This window comes from Miniopterus schreibersii (assembly GCF_964146895.1).
Source record: "Miniopterus schreibersii genome assembly, chromosome: 1".
Classification (NCBI taxonomy): Eukaryota; Metazoa; Chordata; class Mammalia; order Chiroptera; family Miniopteridae; genus Miniopterus; species Miniopterus schreibersii.
In genome coordinates, this window is record NC_138101.1 from 182,977,966 (window position 1) to 183,001,345 (window position 23,380).

General features: G+C 41.3%; 1 protein-coding gene and 1 pseudogene across 6 annotated transcripts in view; both read left to right on the top strand.

Moving 5' to 3' along the window:
* Positions 1–23,380, top strand: part of TTLL5 (tubulin tyrosine ligase like 5) — a gene marked incomplete at its 3' end in the record, with an annotated part of 215,860 nt that overhangs the window by 141,924 nt on the left and 50,556 nt on the right. For all 5 annotated transcript variants that reach the window (XM_081147080.1, XM_081147081.1, XM_081147084.1 and 2 more), the window contains one exon: positions 16,024–16,219. In XM_081147080.1, coding sequence (XP_081003206.1) covers positions 16,024–16,219 — 196 coding nt within the window. The remainder of the gene's footprint in view (positions 1–16,023; positions 16,220–23,380) is intronic.
* On the top strand, positions 5,758–6,055 carry LOC308561753 (pancreatic progenitor cell differentiation and proliferation factor pseudogene; annotated as a pseudogene). Its single transcript has one exon. The product of its transcript is annotated as a pancreatic progenitor cell differentiation and proliferation factor pseudogene (transcript).

A 23,380-nucleotide genomic window follows, 5' to 3' on the forward strand; every position in this document is an offset into this window, starting at 1 on the left:
CATTGATCGAGCCCGCAACCCGGGCATATGCCCTGACCGGGAATCGAACCCCGATCGCCTGGATCCTAGGTCAACGCTCAACCGCTGAGCCACGCCCTGCCGGGCATCCCTGTTCTTTTATATGTTATTCCTTCTATCTGGGGTATCCTTTCCACTTGTCAAGCTGCCGGACATCTTTTAAGACCACACTCCACTTTGAAGCCTTCCTTGATTTCTCCCATAGGAAGTTGCTCCTTTCCTTTTGTTTTCTAAAGCTAGTGTCGTGTTCCCAGCACAGTGGCATACAGAGTTTGGGCAGTAGCAGGAGTCTTTTTCTTACAAAAACATATTTTTAAATACATAAATAAAATATATCCATATGTCTTAAATGATAAAAGCTGGATAATATAATTATAATAATTATATAATAATTATAATGTACTAGAATACGACTAGAATGAAACATGCCAACTACCATGATTGCAGAATGGGACTGTGAGTAACTTTTTTTCACCTCCTTTACACTTTTCAGTACTTGTACATTTTCATAGTCAGCATATATTAATTTTAAATTGATTTTTATGTTGTTTAATGTGTCTTGCAATTTGTTACTAATTCAGAAATACTTTCCCCTTGTTTTGAAGTGATAAGATTCTATTTTTCCATTTGTTAACGAGAGGAAGGAAGAGAGGAAAAGGAGACTAACATTTATTGAGTGTCCAGTTCATGCCAGATCCTGTGCTTTGTATGTTTATCCTATTTCCAAAAACATGGCTGTTACATAGGTCTTACTATCCTTAAGCACAGATGATGAAATAGCTGTAAATGTATTAACATTTGGGTCCAGCTCTTTCTGATAGGAAAGCTCATGCTGTTTTCACTAGTGTAACTTCTTTACTTACAGGGAAAGGAGAGTTAGTACCAGTCTTTTCATAGTGGCATCTCAGGCTGGTCTAAACCTGTTTATTAACGATGATAATTGGCCAAGGGGAGGTGGAAATATTTCTGAAAATAAGCTCATTGATGGAATATAAGAAACAATATTTCTGTGAACAAAAGTGAAGAAAACTTTAGTAGCTGGAGCAATCAAGTTCAGCATTACAAATATCTTTACCGTCGTCTCTGAATCTGTACAATTTTTCACGTTCGTCAGACACTAACACCATGCTCTGTGTGTGGGCAGAAAACATCAAGAGCCTGAAGACTCTAACTACAAGTATATGGCTTATGTTTACAATTTGGATTAAATTTCTACTTGCTTTGTGTGCTGACTCTTCTGGATATAACTTAATTTCTTTCACAGATTTGAACCAGCAGGTCAGGCAGATTAGGATGGCTGCTTTAGATGGTGGGTAATTCCATACAAGGGAACTCTCATGACTCTAGGGGATGGAAATTGTGGAATGTTGGTCCTCTTGGTTTCTTATAATGGCCTGATCATACAGCTGCTTGTCAACATGTTTTATAAATGTGATCTGTCATTTTAGCTATGGTTTAACAAACATATTATTCAACAGCTGTGGTATTTTAGAAGGGATCCATCACTTCTCGGTCTTCTGGCTAAGACTAAGTGTAGAAGAGAACCATGATTCATGAAAGGGATGTAAAGAAGAAAAGATAATGAAAGATATCCTTTTTAGTCTCCTGGCCATTTATGGACTCGGCGTGTATAGAGAATTAGGCCATAGCCAGACTCAGAGGTGAATCATCCATTTCTTCATCAGCAGGTATAATGTCTGGATTTAGAGATCTTAGAGGTAAAGAATTTTTGTTTGATTCCATTCCTGAGATACAAATTCTGTATTTCTTACTTTTATCGTATTCATACCATAACTGATTAGCTTCTCTCTACCAAGAGGTCCAGTTTACCATATAAGAATATGGATTGCCTGTTGATCTTTGAGAAATCCAGATTATGTCCCACTGACCCTCAAACATAAGATCATAGATAAGAAATTATAGTAGCTGAGAGTAATACGTAGTGCTTGCAGTATGCCAGGCCCTAGATGCTTTATGTACTTTATCTCATCTAATAGCTAACTTTTACTGTGTGCCAGCAACTGTTCTCAAAGCTTTACATGTATTAACCTGCTTAGTCCTCACAGCTCATCTGTGAAATAAGTACTTTTACCATCCCCATTTACAGATGAAGAGACTAAGCACAGAGAAGTGAAACGACTTGCCCAGGATGACACATAGGTGAAAGGCAGTCAGGATTCAAACCCAAAAAAGTGGTCACAGAACCCATGCTCTTAATCACTCTGCCGGTGGTTCTCTGTGGTGTGTGTCCAGATCACCTGAAGGGCTTGTAAAAACAAAGATTGCTTGCCCTGGCTGGCGTGGCTCAGTTGGTTGGGCGTCATCCCATGCACCAAAAGGTTGCCAGTTCAATTCCCGATCAGGGCACGTGTCCTTGTTGCAGGCTCAATCCCCACTAGGGGGCATGCAGGAGGCAAGCCTCTCTCACATCTATGTTTTTCTCTCCCCTTCTCCCTTCCTCTCTTTGTAAAAATCAATAAAAATATTTAAACAAACAAAAACACAGGTTGCTGGGCCCAACCCCAGAGTGTGTGGTTCCAGTAGATCTGGGGTAAGGCTTGATTTTTTTTTTTTTTTAACAAGTTCCCAGGTGATGCTATGCTGTTGGTCCAGGTACCACACTTTGAGAATGACTGTGCTGTACTATGCTGCCTCTCCTGGGGCTGGTAATTCAGTGCAAGCAGCTAAGGACTAGGATAATGGTCTGATCCTATCAGGGGCAGGTGCCTGTGTTTGGAGCCAACTGTGACTTTGGACCGAGCCCCTCTAGTAAATCTCTAGGACAGCAAATTTTAGACTTGTCTTGACAAGACAGAAGCATGTGCCATTATAGCCATACTATGGACATGGTGATAAAGATGCCAATTCCTGGTAAAATGGAGGTTTGTTTCCATAGATTCTATGCTGAATGTAACGCGCGCGCGCACACACACACACACACACAGCAATAAAAAAAAAGGTTTGACCATTAGTACACATTTTACTTCCCCTCCTTTGACCCAATGGCTTTTTAAAAAATCTATTTTTTTTCTTGATTTCCTCAGTATTTTCCTATTTTATATAAAAATAATCTTGCCTTGGCCATTGTGGCTCCATTGGTTGGAGTGTCATCCTGTACACCAAAAGGTTGTGGGTTCAATCCCTGGTTGGGGCATATGTGGGAAGCAACCGCTCTATGTTCTCTCTTACATCAATGTTTCTTTTCTCTCTCTGTCTCTCTCCCCGCCTTCCCTAAAAATTGATTTAAAAAATAAATTTAAAAAAACCTTTACAAAGAAAAGAGAAATGACAAATGGAGAAGGTTAAAAAAAGAAAGAAAGGTGGAGTTTTTGGAGTTGTCTCCCATTTCCCTTGGCCAATTAAAGAAAGGGGACAGAGACAGATTACTGAAGCCAGAAAAGCTGTAGACTTTGACTGTTCCAGGATGCCTGCTGTTTTGCTTCCTGGGGAAAAGAAGAGAAACTAAAGGAACCTAACCGATGTGATGAGGCAGGAATTCTAAATTTGTGACACTTCGCAAGCTGTTTGTGTGCACTAGGTTTGAACCCAGCTTCAAGTCAACGTAAAAGTAGTTGGAAACTGGCATGTCAGCCGCTCTAGACAATCTGCACATTAACTTTCACTTTCAAGACTTTTCCTAGCTTGTCTTTGCAGGGTGTGAAAGCTAGGTGGTGGTGGTCCAGTTTTACAAGGGCCGGCTGTGCTCGTGTGTACCTGTATTGTTATCACAAAGGCATCAGACTTTGATAAAATCCTGCTGAGCTGGACTCAGTCTTCACTGTTGAATGAACTGGTGTCAGGGAGTTCTCTTTTGGCTTTCTTAAAGGTCACTCTTTGCTCACTTTTTAAGTTCATTTTTTCAGGCTTCATGTGGTAAGCTGGTTATGCCAAAGTAAAGAGCTAGATCAAAGACATTTCTTGTTAATAAAGCTAAGGATCAATCTGTCTTTTCAGATCCAGATTGCTAGTAAAGGACCAAGGAGTCTCCGTCTACATAACTGGCTGGCTCCCAGAATCCTAAGTTGCCTTCTAGAACAGTGCTCTGAACTTTACCTTTTGAAAGGTTTGCTTTCATATCCAGCTTTGTGTTCCATAAAGCTTGCCCCTAGAGTCTCTGCCAGATGTACTGAGAAAAATCCAACTTTGTCCTTATTTTCTCCTACTGGGGATCATTCCATCAATCATGAAGTGGGTACGAGAGTGGAGACAGCAGCAGTCTGGTTCACATTCTGTATCCATTGTCACATCCAACTGGCTGGGATCTCCCTGTACTTTTTAAGGACAGGCATGTCAGCTCTTAGCTTTTTGACCTGATACCTCAGGGTATTCTTCCCAAATTTATGTTATTGTCACAGAGTATTTCATAAAGTCAAAGTAGTTAGCCAAATTATCCCCCCAGACTTCTTCCAGTCAGCACTATTGCTTCCTTTCCCTTTTCTGTATCTCCGCTTATTGACTGAATAATCGGAAAGCTCCCCTCTCAATTGCTTGTAATTATATATTTCACATCATATATCTTATTTGAAGCCTACTCATCTTCTTAATCTCTTTTGATTCTTGCTTTTTTCTTTTTGGCTTCTATTCTGTTTGAGCCACCTTATTTTAATTTGTTATCCCACCTCCACTTTCTGCTTTTCTATAAAGATGTGTATAAACAATAGACAAGAGATTTACTTTTTAGGTGCCAACTGATATACAGTCTCCTTCTTATTTAGGTTCTTAGTTCAGGGCACATCTTTGTCTGATCCAAACCCGTCATTCCTCATGGGAAATGAAACTCACAAGAGTCAAGCTATTGACTCAATCTTATTTCCTCTACTTAATAATTAAATTACCACAGAGGAGCAGTTCTTAGGATTACTAATTCGTGATTTATGGTTCTGGTCCTCGTGATTATAATTCTGTGTATGATTTAATGTGCAATGAAGGAGCTCATGCACTGGGAAAGGAAGGGAAGAGATAGAAATAAATTAGATGCTGAATATATAAACTTGTAATTGAGATGTCAGTTTCAGGCCAAAATCTTAACAGATTAGCAAACCAATGATTTGACAGCCCGTAGAGAAGGAAAAGGGAATCACTTACGCCCAGCATTGATTCATGAAAACAATAAATCATGCCAGACTAACCCTCATTTCCCTTCATGGTGGAATTACTTTATTTATTTATTTTTTATTGAGTACTCATGATATATATTATAAGAAGTTTTTTATTGAATTTATTGGGGTGACATTGGTTAATAAAATTATATAGGTTTCAGGTGTACAGTTCTATAATATGTCATCTGTTTATTGTATCCTGTGTTCACCACCCCAAGTCATCTCTTTCAATCACTGTTTATCGCCCCTGTACCCTCTCCTGCCTCTTCCTACCCCCCCTTTCCCTCTGGTAATCACCGTACTGTTTTCTGTGTGAGAATTACTTTAGTAAAAGGAGATCGGGGGACTAAAAAAGAATGACTACAACTGGACTTTGGCAAGGCATAGTGAAATCACATGAGCATGGAAGAGAAATGATAATGCTATCATTAGGAATATTTGGTGACTAAGTGGGCAGCTAGACCCAAACAATGAATCAATGTAAGTTTAAGAATGAAGTCTCGGCACCTGCGTGCGTCTCGGTCGTGGAGTGGCCTCCCGCTGACTCCTCCGCAAATGGGCTCCGTGGCCTAGCGCCCCTGTTCCCGCCACCCGTGATCGCGCGCCGAGGCCCATGGGGGGTCGCCGCCGAGGTTTCCACCAGTCCGCAAGCAAGAGCATGGCAGCCATCCCCTCCAGCGGCTCGCTCGTGGCCACCCACTACTACTACCGGCGCCGCCTGGGTTCCACTTCCAGTAGCAGCTCCTGTGGAAATGCTGAGTACCCTGGGGAAGCCATTTCCCACCACCCTGGTCTCCCCAAGGCCGATCCGGGTCACTGGTGGGCAAGCTTCTTTTTTGGGAAGTCCACTCTCCCATTCATGGCCACAGTGTTGGAGTCCCCAGAGCACTGGGAATCTCCCCAGGCCTCCGGCAGCATGATCACCTGTGACCTGGCTCGGGAAGCAGCCTGGCAGCCAGCCCAGCAAAGCCAACACCAGGTCCCCATCCTGAGTGCCCACCACCAGCCACCAGACTTCTAGAGGTGCTAGGCTCTTTTGAGCCCCTCCCCCTCTATCTTCTTCCCCCCTCCTTACCCCACCCCATAGACTAGGCAGGCTGCAGCAAGCAGAAGCAGTGGGTTCTTTTATATCAAAACAGCAAAACACCAAAAGGAAGTTGAGAGAGCCCTGTGCTTTACTAACCAAGCCACACTCAAGCCTTCCGGACACCCTGTAACCGTGTGCCTTGCACCAAGTGGAAAATAAATGATAAGCAGCCAGCAAAAAAAACCCCACAAAGAATGAAGTCTCTGGGGCTCTGTCATTGGCTCACTAGTTCACCATTTTTATCAGTGACTTCATTTATCCTTTTATATTTATCTAAGTGCCTACCAACTATATTCTAGGCACTTATATATCCAGAAGACATACTAATCCTATTTTCAAATGACATGAAGTAGGATGGGATACTGACTATCTTGGATGATGGTCAGGATTCACAATGATTTAAGCAGGCTAGAATGGTGAGTCTAATTCATGGATTTAGTCAGGAAAACATAAAGCTGCCACGTGGTTTCCAGCATTCAAGTGTGAAGACTTAGGATTTAGGTTGACTGTAAGTGTACGAGAAGGTAACAGAGTAAACTGCCAGAAACCAGTATGGCATGTGGGACGTTTTTCATGACATGTTGCCAGATGAGAAAAGCAGACTACAGCAGATAGTACAGAAAACTCTGTTTGTGTGAGGGGGATACACACAGAGGAAGTGCACACACCAGAATGTGGGCAAGGTGGGTATGGGAGCCGCCTTTGGTTGTTGGGTGACAGAAAGGTAACTTTTGGTTTTCACCTTTCTGTCTTTTTGTAATTCTCAGGTTATGGTATTGAGGATATATTGTTTTTGCTCCTTAAAAAAAAATTTACTTCTGTATTGTTTCATTTTGAAAAGGTGAAAGGGGATGCAGCCACTACCGATGACTTAGGCTTTTGTTTGCAGAATTGGAGGTGGGAGGAGGACTCCAGAGCACACATCCTCTGCCTGCCAGCTGCCCCTCCCTGGCGGTCATATGTCCCCACCAGGGCCAGCACCCTGCCTGTGATGAGGGCATTCTTGAGCTTGAGAAGTAATAGCCCTGCTCACACCGGTGCCTTAAGTGTCCTTGTGTGTTTCCCCAGAGGCTTGGAGTCAGTTTCTGTGGGAAGAATGTCAGTAACAGCAGCTCACACTTACTGAGCATTTATCATGTGTGCCAGATGCTGTGCTGAATGCTTTACATGGGTCACCACTTAATTCTTGGGCCAGCCATATAAGAGGTAGGATTGACTTTTATTCCCATTTCACAGCTGAGGAAACCAAGGCACAGAGAGGTTATGTTGCTTTAAGTTGTAGAGCCAGGATTTGAACCTAGCAGTCTTGTTCTAGAGCCCAGCTCCTGGTCACTGAGTTGAGCTGCCTCCTGTTCAGAGAGTCATCCAGTTGAGAACCTGTGGTGCAGATCCAGGGGCCTCTGCTCTTCTTCCAGAATTCTGTCACTAACCTAGCTTTTGCACTGGTTTTGATTTCTTTCCAGTATCCAAAACCTTTTATTTCTTTTTGCCTCTTTCTTGGATTATTTCTTTAATCCTCTCCCAAGAGCCTTTCATCCTCTCAAATAAACAAAATATTTAAAGGTTTTAAGCCTATTCGCCCTGTTCTCAAGCAGAAAGATCAGCTTCCATTTATAATTTCACATAGTTCTGTGCTTTTGACCCAGCATATAGGTCATCAGAAGTTCACAGGTTTTCCAGATAATTTCTGAGCTTTTCTCTATCATTAACACTGCCTCTTTTGTACTTCAACTCTTCCTGCGAAAGAGCCATCTCAATATAATTCCACAGCTTCAAAACAGAAAATTTAAAAGTATATAGTCATATTTCAAGGAGCAGACTCAAAGGTAAAAAAGAAATTTTAGTCTTTGGCACCTGTATTTTCAGAGATCATTTTAAAATCACATTCCAACATCAAAATTCTCTTAGGAATCAAGGCACCTCTCACCATGAGCACAAAATCTCTTGGCAGGTCCACCTAACTCATTCCACTTAAATAATTTTAGGTGCAGATTTTATTTGGCTAGCTATCCCTATTCCCAGTCACCAGTTACCAACAGCAAGCCTTAAGACTTGTTATTGGTGGTTTTACTATTATTTATTAATAACCTCCAGACCAAGCAGATATACCCCCCAAAGCCAAGGGAGGTCCCCACTACATTGTGTAATGCCTCTGTGATTATGTAGTTTCCTTACTCTCGCTAGCTCTGCTTTGTACTGCTCATGGGAGCCCTTCTGTCATCTAGGATGTTTAGCATTTACAGCACCTTTGCAACACCTACTATGTTCCACGACTGCTTTGTGTGAGATTGAGAATATAGACGAATAAATGTAGCCTCTGCTGCCCTTAAATATCTGTGCATTCCATAAAGTGCCTTGGAAATGGTGGATATTCTTTCTAGTGGTCAAATAGTAAAATTCTCCCAGAAAGCACTTCCTTCATGGCCTTATGGTGTTTTCCCTTAGAAGTACCATTGGCATTTTGAGCAGCACATATTTTTCCTAGGACAGGGCTCTTCCTTGCATTTCTAGATGTGTAGCACCCTTAACCTCCATCTATTAAATGTCAGTAACGCCTCCCCACTCCATTAGCATGACCATTGAAAGCACCCCCACACACTCCCAAGGGCCCAAGAGGGGTAGGAGTCCCTCTACATGGTAGCTCAGGTTTTGCTGGGATTGGGTGGAGGAGGCTGGGGGAATGGACCACAGACTCATACTCTGTGTACAGCTGTTACATTCCTTTGCTTCACCCCTACCCCACACTCTGTGACATCACATCATTGTCAGGAAGTCTTGACCCTGAAAGCATTTCTTTATGGAGAGTGCAGCAGCCTGCTGAGCAAATTTTGCTTTGCTCAAGACCAGTGGTGCGTTTTACATACTGCTTCCAAGTTCCTTAGAACCAACATCCATTTGATGGACCAGATGTTAAAGCAAAGGGAGAAGCGTAGCCCTTCAGTGTGTATTGGCTAGAGGTTAGGGGTGTTCTCCAGGAAGGCAGTTACGGCGAGAAACACTGAGTCCTGCAGTGCCACAGTGTGACATAGAAAGCAAGATGAAGTTCTGAGTGACTAGGCTGACGAGAGTGTGGTAGTCAGAAAAACTCCCCATAGTGTTGCCTGTTAGCTACACGTATAGTAAAGGGGCAATACAGTGCCGTTCCCTTTGAACCTTTGAATTTGAATCAAGTGTTAAACGTTCCCACAGTTAACTTACTTGTCCCTACATGCTTCATTCTAGAAACGATATAAAACTATTAGAAGCTACTTACAGGGAATATGTACAATATTACACTTTAGTATTAAGCAAAGAATAAATAGAATGATAGAAAAGAAAACAAATTTAGAAGAGTAATTGAATGCATCTCAGAATTTCGGTGGGAGTAGAAAAATGTATGACCAGTAAACTAGAATTGAGGTTCAAGAAAGTGGGATGGAATTTTGGGTAGAAAAGGAAACAATTTAGATGCCATAGAGGAATGTGTAGATACATACTCTCAGGCAAAGCCCCAGTGAGTGTGCACCTGGCCTCCTCTGTGTCAGTCGTTATAGCCCATGCACACTGCAGACCCCAAAGGCTTGTGCTTCAATTGTGAGATACCATGGTTGAGTAACACCCACTGTAATTCAAAGCCAGTGTGTTTCTCGTGGACTTACCACATTGCCTTGCACAGCTGAGCACTCCTGCCCCCACCCAGTTTTGCACTATAAAAATTCCTGCTGCTTTGCTAAAAGCCTCTACTCACTTGAAAAACTTCCTTTTGTGATTTGGAGACTGGGTTTATGTTACTGATGAGATTAAAAACAGCTTTCACTGTAAAAGTTTATGATGCTGCAGTCTGTTCAATATGTGTGCAGTTGGATGAATAAACCTCCTCTTATCCAAAGTTCGTTATTTGATCTCCTCTTGCTGACTGTCACTCCCCTTATATCCACGAACTGCTTTGCATACACACACCTGAGAATCTGTCCATTTGTCTCCGAATAAGGGGACCTAGTTACAGACACTGATGTCTGATAGATAATGAGAAGACATTAAAGTAAATATCTCTTAGGTATATTTGTTATTAGAGCAGGTTTTAGAAATAAAACCAATCTAGCTAGCCAGTGAGATGAATTCTGATGTAAGCTACGTGGTTACATACATCCTTTCATATCTAATTCCTGAGTCTAGATTGCTACTCGTGGCTGGAAACTTGCAAGCCAGGAGTGGAAGCAGAGGAGCGATTGATGAGTTTTCTGACCATCGGTCCAGTTATCATAAATAATAGTCTGATTCCAGATTCAAATACCTGCCTCAATTTGCATGGAAATCTCAAGGTTATTCAGCCAGGCAGTTCCTGCTATTTCGTGTGTCTTCCCGTGTTCATTTGCTCATTGGATCAGCCCCACTCTGCCTTGAACCTGCTCCTCACTTACACCTGGATTCCTTTCTCCTTTGCCCCTCCTTGCACTCAGAGCTCACCTTGTTTCCCTAGCCATGCAGTCACTCTTGCGAGGGTTCTCAGTATGCTCCCCTGTTCCCTCCCTAATGAAAGTTAACAGGTTCTCTGGCCCCTCCTTCTTTCCCTAACCCTGAAACTCCTGTTTGACTCTCGCTCAGCACTTCACCATGTGAATGATGTTAACATTGTATTCACATGTTTAAGAGCACATTTGTGTTCAGCCATTGGTGGCCACGTTTCTTCATGCCTCCGGCAGCCCCCAGGGAAAGAGCATGTCTTTTTTACGGTATAACAGTTCACAGATTGAGGCTTTTCAAGAGGGATTACTGAAGATCAAATGTCACTCTCGAAAAAATTATTAAATAAGCTCTGAGGTTTTGGGTCCTGTTCTCCAAGAAGATCAGCTGAAAGTATGTAATTGTGCAACTGACCTGTGGGAGCCAGACTGTGGCAGGAGATGACCAAGGGATGTGACACATAAGAAATGAGATTATGTGAATAGAAAACCTTTCATTCACGGACTTCGGAATATATCACACAGACTTTCTCTTCACTAGGTATTTGGAAATATCTTTGAGAGAGGCAGGGAAACCAAAGCAGAGACCTGAAATGACCAAGATATGATTAAGGGAGGTCAAGAAAGAAGTGTGGGCTCAGCCAACATTCCGCTTTGCTCCTTCCCATAGGTCTGTGTCGGGGCCATTAGGACCCCGGCTGTGACCCCGGCTGTGATAACCAGGCAGCCTGCAGGTTAGGGTGGGGGAAGGTCTGCATAACCTCACCCCAGTGTTGCTGCATCTCTGCTATTGAAATGATCATTAATACCAAAGGATATTTACAAAGGAAAGAGGAACATGATGCTTTAAATCACTGGCATATTTCTTTCAAATTAGGCGCTTTCGTTTCTGTAAGCTGTAAGCTCCATTAACCAGGGTTTGGGGTAAGGTTGTTCACTCTGAGAATTTTAATGTTTCTTCTATGTACAATTTTCTGGTCACTGTGCCTTAAAAAGGAAAAAAAAAAAAATTCAGGATAATGAAAGAAGGTTTGGAAAATAACAAAAAGTGTTAAGGAGATGGAAGGACTGCTAATGAGACTGTTCTAAAATATATGGGGACCTTTTTAAAAAAAAATGTGGTAAAATATACATAACATAAAATTTACCATTCTTTTTAAAAAAATTTTATTGAATTTATTGGGGTGACATTGGTTCATAAAATTATATAGGTTTCAGGTGTACAATTGTATAATACATCATCTGTATATTGTATTATGCGCTCACCACCCAAAGTCAAGTCTCCTTCCATCACCATTTACCCCCCTTACCCTCTTCTACGTCCTCCCGCCCCTTTCCCTCTGATAATCACCATGCTGTTGTCTGTGTTATGAGGGGTTTTGTTTGTTTGTTTGCTTAATCCCTTCACTTTTTTTACCCAAACCCTCAACCCCCCTCCCCTCTGACAGCTGTCAGTCTGTTCTCTGTATCTATGAGTTTGTTTCTGTTTTGTTAGTTTATTTTATTCATTAGATTCCACATATGAGTGAAATCATGTGGTATTTGTCTTTCTCTGACTGGCTTATTTCACTTAGCATAATACTCTCCAGGTCCTTCCATGCTGTCACAAAGGTAAGATTCCTTCTTTTTTTATAGCCAAGTAGTATTCCTTTATGTAAATGCACCACAGCTTTTTTATCCACTTATCTACTGATGGGCACTTGGGTTGCTTCCAAATCTTGGCTATTGTAAATAACTCTGCAGTGAACATAGGGGTGCATGTATTCTTTCAAATTAATATTTCAGGTTTCTTCACATATATTCCCAGAAGTGGAATCGCTGGGTCATAAAGCAGTTCCATTTCTAGTTTTTGAGATAACGCCATGCTGCTTTCTACAATGGCTGCGCCAAACTGCATTCCCACCAATAGTGCATGAGGGTTCCCTTTTCTCTACATCCTTGTCAACACTGTTTGTTGATTTATTGATGTTAGTGATTCTGACAAGTGTGAGGTGATATCCATTGTGGTTTTAATTTGCATTTCTCTGATTAGTGACTTTGAGCATCTTTACACGTGTCTATTGGCCATCTGTATGTCATCCTCTTTGGAGAAATGTCTATTAAGGTCCTTTGCCCATTTTTTAATTGGATTGTTTGGCTTTTTTGGTGTTGAATTGTATATATTTTTTATAAGTTTTGGATATTAACCCCTTATCGGATATATCATTGGCAAATATGTTTTCACATTTATTAGGTTGTCTTTTCATTTTGTTAATGGTTTCCTTTGCTGTGCAAAAACTTTTTAGTTTGATGTAGTCCCATTTGTTTCTTTTTTCTTTAGTTTCCCTTGCCCTGGGAAATATATCAGAAAAAATTTTGCTACGAGAAATGTCTGAGATTTTACTGCCTTTGTTTTCTTCTAGGATTTTTATGGGTTTGAGTCTAACATTTAAGTCTTTAATCCATTTTGAGTTTATTCTTGTGTATGGTGTAGGAAGGCGGTCTAATTTCTTTTCTTTTTTTTTTTTTGCACATATCTGCCCAATTTCCCCAGCACCTTTTATTGAATAGACTATCTTTATCCCATTTCATATTTTGCCTCCTTTGTCAAATATTAATTTACCATACAGGCATGGGTTTATTTCTGGGCTCTCTATTCTCTTCCATTGATCTATATGTCTGTTTTTATGCCAGTACCATGCTGTTTTGATTACTATGGCCTTGTAGTATAGTTTGATATCAGGTAGCATGATTCCTCCAACTTTATTCTTCTTTCCCAAGGTCACTGTGCTGGTGCTGGGTCTGAGGCCACTCAGCTAATGTCCTAGGGTATACCAAGTCTAGCTGCCACCCACTGGGTACTCACACACCTTTGTGGTGGGGTGGGGTCTCTCTCAGGGTTGGTCAGGGTTAGGCCAGCAGAGTTTATCAGGCCCAACAGACCACGATTTGGCCATGTAAATGGAGGGCTCGGCACTGCTCGGGCATGCGAGGGAAAAATGGCCCCATCCTAGAGCAACACAACTCAGTCTGTCTCAGATTTTGCCCCAACCTCAGCAGAGTGGATCCACCAAGAGTTGGGAGGGTAGGAACACCCAGGAGCCCAGACAGTAGAGCTGGCAGATCTCCTGTGAATGGAAGGCACCAGTCAGGTTCACAATTGAGTCACTGGCCCCCCTGTGTCTGCCCAGACCTATACACCGTGGCCCAGGCAGCTGACTCCTCAACAGTGTGCAAGCTCCCCACTTTGGGATGACAGGGAGTCCAGAGGGTGAAGCTATTGCTTTTACCCAGGCTGATACAGAATGTACAGGAGTGATCTACCCAAGAAAGATGGAGGCTACGGTGTGGGAGAGTGACTCAGCACAGGTATCCTGGTGGCAGTCCCTTCACCTCTCTCCCCAGAGCCACAAACCCCAGTGTCTCCTCACATAACTCTAGTCTGCTCCTCCCACCCTCCATGGGAGCCCTGGGTGAGTGGCTATGAAAGAGATTTTGTGCATTAGTCCTTTAAAAGGGTGCCTGTGTCTCTAGCAGACTCCCGTCTCTCCCTGAGGGACAGAATCCCCGCTAATTTTCACAGCCAGATGTTCCTGGCTCTGGTGCTCTGGGCTGGTGCTCATGCTCCTCTGGGGGAACCTGTGCAGCTGTGAATTGCCTCCAAAACCTCAGCTGCTGCCTATGGGAGCAGGGCCAGCCCTTTCCGCATCTCTGCTCCTCCTACCAGTCTTGATGTAGCTTCCTCTGTAAATCCTTGGTTATAAGATTTTCTTCAGCTAGTCTTCAGTTGGTTATCCTGGTTGTTTTCTCTATATTTTAGTTGTAATTCTAGTTTGTTCCTGGGAGGAGGTAAGCGTGATATCCACCTACTCCATTGCCACCTTGGATCTCCCAAAATTGACCCTTAAGTCTACAGTTCAGTAGCATGTAGTGCATTTACAGCAGTGTGCACCACTACCATCTATCCCCAGGATCTCATCATCCCAAACTGAAACTCGGTGTCCATTGGACAGTAAGTCCTCTCCCCAGCCCCAGGCAACCAGCATTCTACTTTCTATATCTCAGTTTGGCTGTAAGTCAAGTAAGTGAATAAGTAAATATGAGGTAAGTTGCTTACCTCATGTAAGTGAAATCATACAGTACTTCTCCTTTTGTGACTGACTTGTTTAACTTAGCATGTCTTCAGAGTTCATCCGCATTGTAACATGTATCAGAAATTCCTTCCCTTTTAAGGCTGAATAATATTCCATTGTATGTATATATCACATTTTGTTTATCCATTCATCTGTGGATGGACAGTTGGGTTGTTTTCACCTTTTGGCTACTGTGAATAATGCCCTAATGTACAAGTATCTGAGTCACTACTTTCAGTTCTGTTGTATATGTGTCTAGAAGTGGAACTATTGGTATTTTTGCTTTTAGTTTCTTGAGGAACCACCAGAGTGTTTTCCACAGCAGGCACTCTATTTTAGATTCCCACCAGCTAAGCACGAGAATTCCAGTTTGCTGGCACTCTTCATTTTCCATTTGTTTTGTTTTGTTTTTAATAATAGCCATCCTCATGAGTGTTATGTGGTACAAATGGGGATTTTTCCACCTGGAAGAGGTGGACTGAGAGGGGAGGGGATATGTAAGGACCTGTAGTTGTGAAGACTTTGACTCAGATGTACACAGACAAGGCACCAGAATCTAAAATTTTTTAATTTGGGCAAGCAAGATAGTATTAACACATAGCATAGCATAGGAACTAAACAGTCCAAAAGGCCACGGGCCCGGGCCCTTTACCTTCCTCCGCCTGTTCAGGCTAAATGTCAGCCTGGCTGAAGAAGACCCTATGAGGCAAGTTTAGAATAATGACAAAAGTATCTTCTCACACCAGTTATTTCAGCCCATGATGAGAATATAAGCTGAAATATATGTAAACCCTTGTTTAAGAGATTCAGATAGTTCACAGTTGGGTGGTTTAAAGAAACAAGAATTCTGTATTATTCACCCCAATGCTTTTGAAGTCGATGTTAGAGAAGATGATTGTGCCTCCATTCCTACCTTAAAATAACCTACTGTCCTGCATTTGAAGCTCTCTGGGCTCCTCTTAGATCTTAGAGGTCCTCGTGGTGGTCACAGGGAATTGAAATTGCTATTTTAATTATTTCACATTCAATAGATATTTATTGAGCATTGGCCATGTGCCAGGCCTGATAAGACCTACGACTAGAACGGAGAGCAGAGCAGACCGTCTTTGTGTTCTTGGAGCTACAGTTTAGTGGGCGAGTCAGATAATTTATGATACAAATAGATTTGTAATTCAAACTGTGTTTGGTTCTATAAAGGAAAACACCTGAGCTATTTCTCTCCTTCACACAGCCACCCTAAGAAGTTTGCTTTCTTTTCCCTTTAGGAGCCTCCAGACAGGCGGCTTTGCCTGGGAGGGGGAGGTAGAAAACAACGCGTATAGCAAGGCCACAGGGGTGGTCCCCCAGCACAAGTATCACCCCACCGCCGGCAGTTACCAACTCCATTTTGCCCTGCAGCAGCTTGAGCAGCAGAAACTTCAGTCCCGGCAACTTCTGGACCAGAGTCGAGCCCGGCACCAGGTAATTCAAGAGAAGACTTCTTCAAGTGCTAATATCTTCCTTCGGTTGGTAAAAATAATAATAATGGCAGTGAGAAAATGTAGGAATACAGTTTACCAGAGGTTTACCAGCACCACCATGGCTTGGATGGTTCTTGGGGAATCTGCTTGCAGGGAAGAAATGTTCTGAAGCCATGGCATCAACTTTGCTGCAGAGTGAGGTCAAACCAGGTTTGACATTCTTTCTTCCATTTGAATGTTTCCCCACAGAAGTCTCTAGTGTAGCAGTTACCCTTCCTGATGTATGATTTTAGTTTAGAAACTTCCCAAAGGGTCTAATTCTCAGATACCTAGAAGCTAGCATTTTTAGGAATTTTTTTCTAAATGTACTCCATCTTTGCCTTCGTAGACTTGGTTTACATAAGCACATGTTAATCCTTCATGACCTATCAAGATTTTCAAGGAATAAATCACTTTCATGTTCTTGTAGGAAATGGTCATAAATTAAGTTGTTGGCCTTCTGGTTTGATAGTTTGTACTCAAAACAGTGTACACAAAAATAGAACAATATACTCAGAAGTCCTTGCTGTCATGGAGCTTATGCTCTAGTGAAATATTAATTCCCTACTAACAGTCTATAAAATGACAGAAACTCTTTTGAGTATATGTGTGAGGGAGCTATCTAAGTATTTTACCCTTGTGTATCAGTATGCCCCAATTATGGAGAAAGGATTACTTCACAAAAAAGTCAAGCCATAAAGAGTTAAATTTTGCTTTATGATTCAGGATTATCATTAGAATCAGTTAACTTGTTCTACATGTTCTATTGGGCTGAATCAGTATTGATTCTATGAGCTTCCCTGATATTTGGTTATATAAAGAAATGTCTTATATCAGCTTAATCTTTTGTCATTTGTTCTTTCTTATAAAAATGTAGTGTGCATTATTTTGTGCAAAATTAAATTTACTCTAAGGCTAAGGCAGCATTTACCAAAGTTTTTTCTTCTAAATAAAACAATAATCACCATGCTCTCTATCTTTACTTATCTTCAACTGCTGTCCAGGCTCAGACATATTTTATTATTTCAGTATCACTCATCACTGGATCGTCTTTATCTGCAATGGCGCACTCTGTATAGTATGTTAATTCATGGTAATTGAGAAATTTCGAGTGCAGGCATTTGCGAAGTAATTCGTTAGGTTGTTTTTACTGGAGAAATATCTAGACTTCTCATCTGAAAAATACGGAATGTAGCATCTCATTTTGATCACCACACTGTCTTTTGTCAGGTATAAATTTTCTTTTTTAGAAAGTCTAAGCCAGTTTGCATTGTCACAATTGCAGATATAAACGTGTATCTTTGATATTTTTTAATCTGTGTAAATTTTTAAAAACTCTTTAAATCTAAAGTCTGCCATCATTCAAAGTACTTGAGAATGCCAACTGAATCAGATGCTAGATAGTGGAGGTGTCATAGTAGCCTTATTTCTCATATGTGAGTATGACCTATGGCCTACCCTAGCTAGACAGTTGGCCCCTTGTAATTTTCAATGCTTCCATACCTCGAAATGGTGGGTGATTTTAAAAAACAAGGAGGTGCTTGCAGCGCATTGAAGTTTCAAAGAAGCAGACACAGTTTTGCTGATGCTCACTTTTAGAAACTGCTTCGTTTGTAAGTCCTTCTCATTCTTTTGATTAGCTTCCAGCAACTCACATTCCTTTGAAAATTCAGAGTACTACTATTCTTGTGTGGATTTTTTTTCACTGAGGATTATACTGGTTTATTTTCACTGAACTATGAAGTATATGGAAAATGTGTTTTTTAGAATCTGTCAGAATATCTGTCTTAGGGAGGACTCAGAACTCCCAAGAAGGGAGTTATCTTGTGTCTCCTGGAGAGGGAACAGAAAATCATTCATCACAATTTTATATTTGTTTATAACATCATTTTGTTTCTTCCCCCGTCCTTCTACCCACAGCTTTATTTAGGTAAAAATGAGGAAGGATAAAGTTCTGGGACTGTGAGGGAGAGCTAAAGAGACTAAATTTTATTAGCTTGAAGAGTTTATAACTAATAAAATAGCAAATAAGATATTAAATGTTTTAACATTAACAATATTTAGTAACTTAGGGCACTTTACTTCAGTGGACAAGAATCACTTCACAAAAGGAGCAAAACCCTACTAGATTATAAGCCTCTGTTTTGAGGTTACCTTATGACTGTGCTAGACCTGACTGTTATAATTACAACTAAACTATTGATTGAAACATGATTTGTATTCTCAATATGCCCTGTATTTCTGTCCTTGGATTAACCTTTAGAATAGAGATAGTTTCTCTGATGAACTTCTTATGCTTTGGATTTATTTTACTTAAGTGTAGGTAAGTAATACCTTCACTTAATTGACATAACCAACAGTTTGGTTAATTGCCTATTTAAGAGCACTGGGTAGAATTGAAAACTGATTTATCTAGCACCCATCCACAAGAGAGACCTCTTAATGGAACAGGACATTAAAGGGGACTTTATATTTTTCATATTGTATTATATATATCATATTGTAGTGTATATCACATTATTGTATATTAATTATGTACATGGGCAGTGCCTTTCATAGTGATCTCCTAAAAATGCTTTGGGAAAGGTCTTGCAGCCTTCCTTGCATTACTTGCAGAGGAAGTTCTCCACCCTTTTCTGCACGTAGATAGCCAGCTTATTGAAGGTATTGATTTCAAGAAGGCTCAATTCAGGATATGAGTTTGGAAATGGGCATCTCTAAACATTCATGTGGAGCTGGCTTTGATCTTCATCTCTGTCTAGCATTTCACTCATAAATCTAGAAATTTTTGTGCACTGAATCTACCCCTACTAGTTTAAAACTGGTCCTATAACATGAGCGCAAGAGAAGAAAGTCACAGAGAGCCACTGGCAAAGGTTTCCAGGGACAGAGGTACAAAGACATAGGTGTGATCCAGTCCATTGATAGAGTGTGATAAAAGACAAATTGAAACTATGACCGTTTACACATTGATGGGTAATACCAGCAGTTTTTTGTTGTTTTTTTAAAGGCATTGTTCTAAGTCAGAGCAGAGGGTGGCAAACTTATTCTGTAAATGACCACGTAATAAGTATTTTAGACCTTGCAGGCCAGAGATAGGGTCTCTGTGGCAACTACTCAACTCTGCCATGGTAGAATGAAAACAGCCACAGACAGTATGTAAATGAATGAATGTGGCTGTTTTCTAATAAAACTTTATTTACAAAAGCAGGCAGCAAGCTGGATTTGGCCTGCAAGCCCTAGTTTGTAGACCTCTGGCTCTGAGCCACAGAACCCGTGGAGGGCCTATTGTGTTTACCACTTGCTTCGCAGACCCCATTTATAATTCAGTAGATTTGGGATGGGGCTTACTTATTCAGTTTCTGAGTTCCGAGGTGATATTAAACCTGCTTTCTGGGTATCACACTTTGAGAACCATTGAGCTAGAGGGAAAGAGATTAGAAACGTCTCCTCTTTGTTATTTGTTTTCTGTCCTTTGGAAGGGAGACTGAATATGTTAAAACTTAATGTTGCCCTTATAAAATTTTCGCAATCGTTTTTTATAGGAACTTTGTTTCTATCTGTCTCACCCCAAACTTGACAACCTCCTTGCTCATTCTTATCTCAGGGCACGTTGCGCTCGGCAGCCACTGCTCCCAGGATTCAGGTTTCAGAGTGGACAGGAGATAAGTAATGGGACACATTCCACCCTCTGTGTTAAATACTTAATAAGCATTTACTGTGGTCCAAGCACTATTCCAGGTGCTTCACATATATTAATTCATTTAAAATGAGTGTCGGGATGGCTGGGGAAATTGCAGAGTCCTGCTAGTCTAGGGATGAGAAAATGACTGTTATGTGCTGATGTGTCCCTGTGTGTATCTCCTCTCTAGTTTCCTCCATTGCTTCTCACTTCCTTCTCATACTGGCTTCCTATCCCTGAAGGAGAAGGTTAAAAACTTTTCTTTCAGCTGAGTCTCGGGCCTTTCTTCACCGGTTGACTGCTGGTGACATCAGCACGAGTAGCCCTCCGTGCTGGTCTGTGAGGAGGGCTTCCCCAGCAGAGAGGCCCGACTGACCTGATTCTAATTGCCGACATTGAGCTGATGTTATTCTTGGCCCGGGGCAGAGCGATTACTCAGTAGTTTCTGTTAAAGTGATCCTTTGTTAAACTTCTGCTCCCAACCCCCTTCTCCTCCCCTCCCACTCTCTTCTCTGCCTCATCCAGACTGAAAAAAGCCCAAAAAGCAGAAAAATTAAGGACATTTTGATGGCCAAGGCAGAACTGCCCAAAGCTCTTTTAACAACAAAGTTGGAGAGGGAGATTTTAGCTTTTTACTGGTTGCCAAAGCTCTTTACTTTTTAGTAGACTTACTTTTCAACCTAGTAAAGTAACTCAAGGCAGGAGAAAACTGTGCATCCTAAATTCCTCTCATCCTTCCGCTCCCTCTGTTCTTTACCTTCCCCCTCCCACCATGCCCAGTTTTACCAGACTAACCTGGATGCACTAAGGACCCACAGAGACTAACGTTCCTATAACAAGCAGGGGGTGGGGGGCAGCTCAGTGTTCACATCAAGGAGTCTTTCGGTGTGCTGGTAACATCTTGAGAGCCATATGTAATGAATGAGCTTTTTGCTAATGGGGTGTGTGTGTGTACATGCACACTTGCAGGTGTGGAAAGGATTCCCATATAAACCCAGCCAAGTCTTGTTATTCTGCTCCTAAAAGTTCATTGCATGTGTCTAGAAAAATTCTGCCCCCCTGGTGGAATGAATACTGTTTCTCCAAGGCTTCAGCTGCTGTGTGTTTGTGTTGTGGGGGAGGGGAAAGAAAGAGAAATTCAGCAGGCACCCGGCTTTTCCAGGCAGCCAGCAATAACATGCTGGCTCCTCAGCATGGCACAAAGAGAGCAAGCAAACAGACTCAATGTGCAGGCAGAGTCTTTCTGCGTGTTTCTAAGAGTACTTGAGAGGGAGGTTGCACTGGGGGTATGTACGCATGGGAAAGAGCTTAGGCCTGTGTGCTTCAATTCCTGGGGCAGGTTGACCTCAATGTCATAACCTACTGCTGCTTTGTTTTTTTGGTTTTGTTTGGTTTGGTTTGGGTTTTTTGTTTCATTTTGTTTTTCCTTCTGACCTTTATCAGGAACTCATATAACAGTTTCTAAATGATGATGATGATGGTGGTGATGATTAATTTTCCTAGAACCATTTGATTTAGTAGATTTTGCCAAATCAAACTCTTTTCTTCTTCTTACCTCACACGAACACACTGAAATATGTGAAATAATATGTGTAAAACTACATTTGGTTGTTTAAAATAGGCATGCTGGGCAAGCTTTGGAGTCAGATAATCCTCAGTTTAAATCTTAGCCCTGCCCAGTCTGTGACCTGGGACATGTTATTCAAACTTCTTTGACCCTCAGTTTGCCTGTCTCTAATATGGAGATGATAATATACCTGTGGGTTATCATGAGGATTATAATCCTCAGGACGTTACTGTGTGCGAAGCACTGAACCATAGTTTTATTTGTATTATTGGATTGAATCCTCACAACTGCCCTCTTATTAGCCCCCTTTTATAGATGAAAAAACAGAGCATCATTCGTGTAACTTTATCAGGGTCACAAAAGTAATAAATGGAAGAGCTGGGATTTGAGCCCAGGTGTGTCAGCCTCTAGCATCCAAGCTCTCAGCTATCAGTGCTATACACTACCTCCCTGACAATATAGTAAGGCTTTCAATAAATAGCTATGTCTATTATTACATAAATGTTAAGCTGCAGTTCATACATTCAACAAGCACTTATTGACACCTATAAAACTGTACTTGAAAAGTTATTCTCAGGTACCTTAATTATGAACTGTTGCAAAAGAAAAGGTTTACTCAAACATCTGTAAACTCAGGCCTGGACATTATTCCAGTTACACAGATTCTTAAAGAAATGTCTTAAAGAAGGTGTTCCCGGGTTTACAGCTCTTAGAAATACTCATACTTTACCCTCCCTTGTGCTTGTATTACTCAGTAATAGGGTCAGGGACTACTGGGTCATGCAATATCCTGAAGTACGTTCTAGAACTTTGGAGATTCAGAGCACTTATGTGGGTTATTAATAACAGGAATTATCCCTTCAGTTATCACTTTGGCCTGTTTAAAAATTTTATTAAATTTATTGCGGTGACATTGATTAATAAAATTATATAGCTTTCGAGTGTACAATTCTATAATATACCATCTGTATATTGCATTGTTTGGCCTTTCAATCCTGTTATCATTACTGGTCTTATTATTTTAATTGTATTTACATGTTAGGTGGTTTAGAGAAGACTACTGGGAAAGATGGCAGGTGTATACCACAGGTGACACCTTTGCATGATTAATATTATGTTTGCTTTTTCAGTACTGTGTAAATCTAATTCTGAATGCATTATTACAATACAGACATCAGCACATTATGCTGATGCATTATTAATAGTAAAAGGAGTCCCCTGGTTTCCACCAGGTTGTTTTCTAAGCTGCTGCTAGAGTCGTGTCCCTTGGAATCTTGGAGGAAGGAAGGTGAGGGCAGGGAAATGGACATATAGTGTCTCCTGAGTGCTAGATGTAGTATTATCTTCATTCCACTGATGAGAAAACTGATGCTCACAGAGTTGAAGGAACCTTATGCAAGGCTGCACAGCTAGCTAATTGCAGAGATTGTCAAACCAGGTCGGAGGGCTTCCAAAGCTGTTTTCACTCTGCCACCTTCCCCTTGGCAGAAGTGACTGTTCCTTTGCTTCTTGTTTTACACATTTGTCATCAGTCACTTAGGCATTCCAATTTTATTGCTGCTGCTGCTAAACACTTATATACACAAATATAAAAGAAAAGGACAGAGTAGTGAATCAAAATTCAGAACGTGGTTGTGGGTATATTAAAAGGCAACTGTTCACCTATCAGCTGCTTAGGATCAATCTTGTTTGTTGTATATTTTTGCTACAGCAGCCTGGTGACAAGTTCATTTCCTCCCTCACTCTGTGACCTGTGGTTTGTTTCTCTTTGTCTGTGGGCATATGAGGGACTCAGCAGTAGCTTTGTGAGATGAGGAAAGACCTCATCTTTAAACATGAAGAACCTCATCCACCTGAGATGGATGCAGCCATGG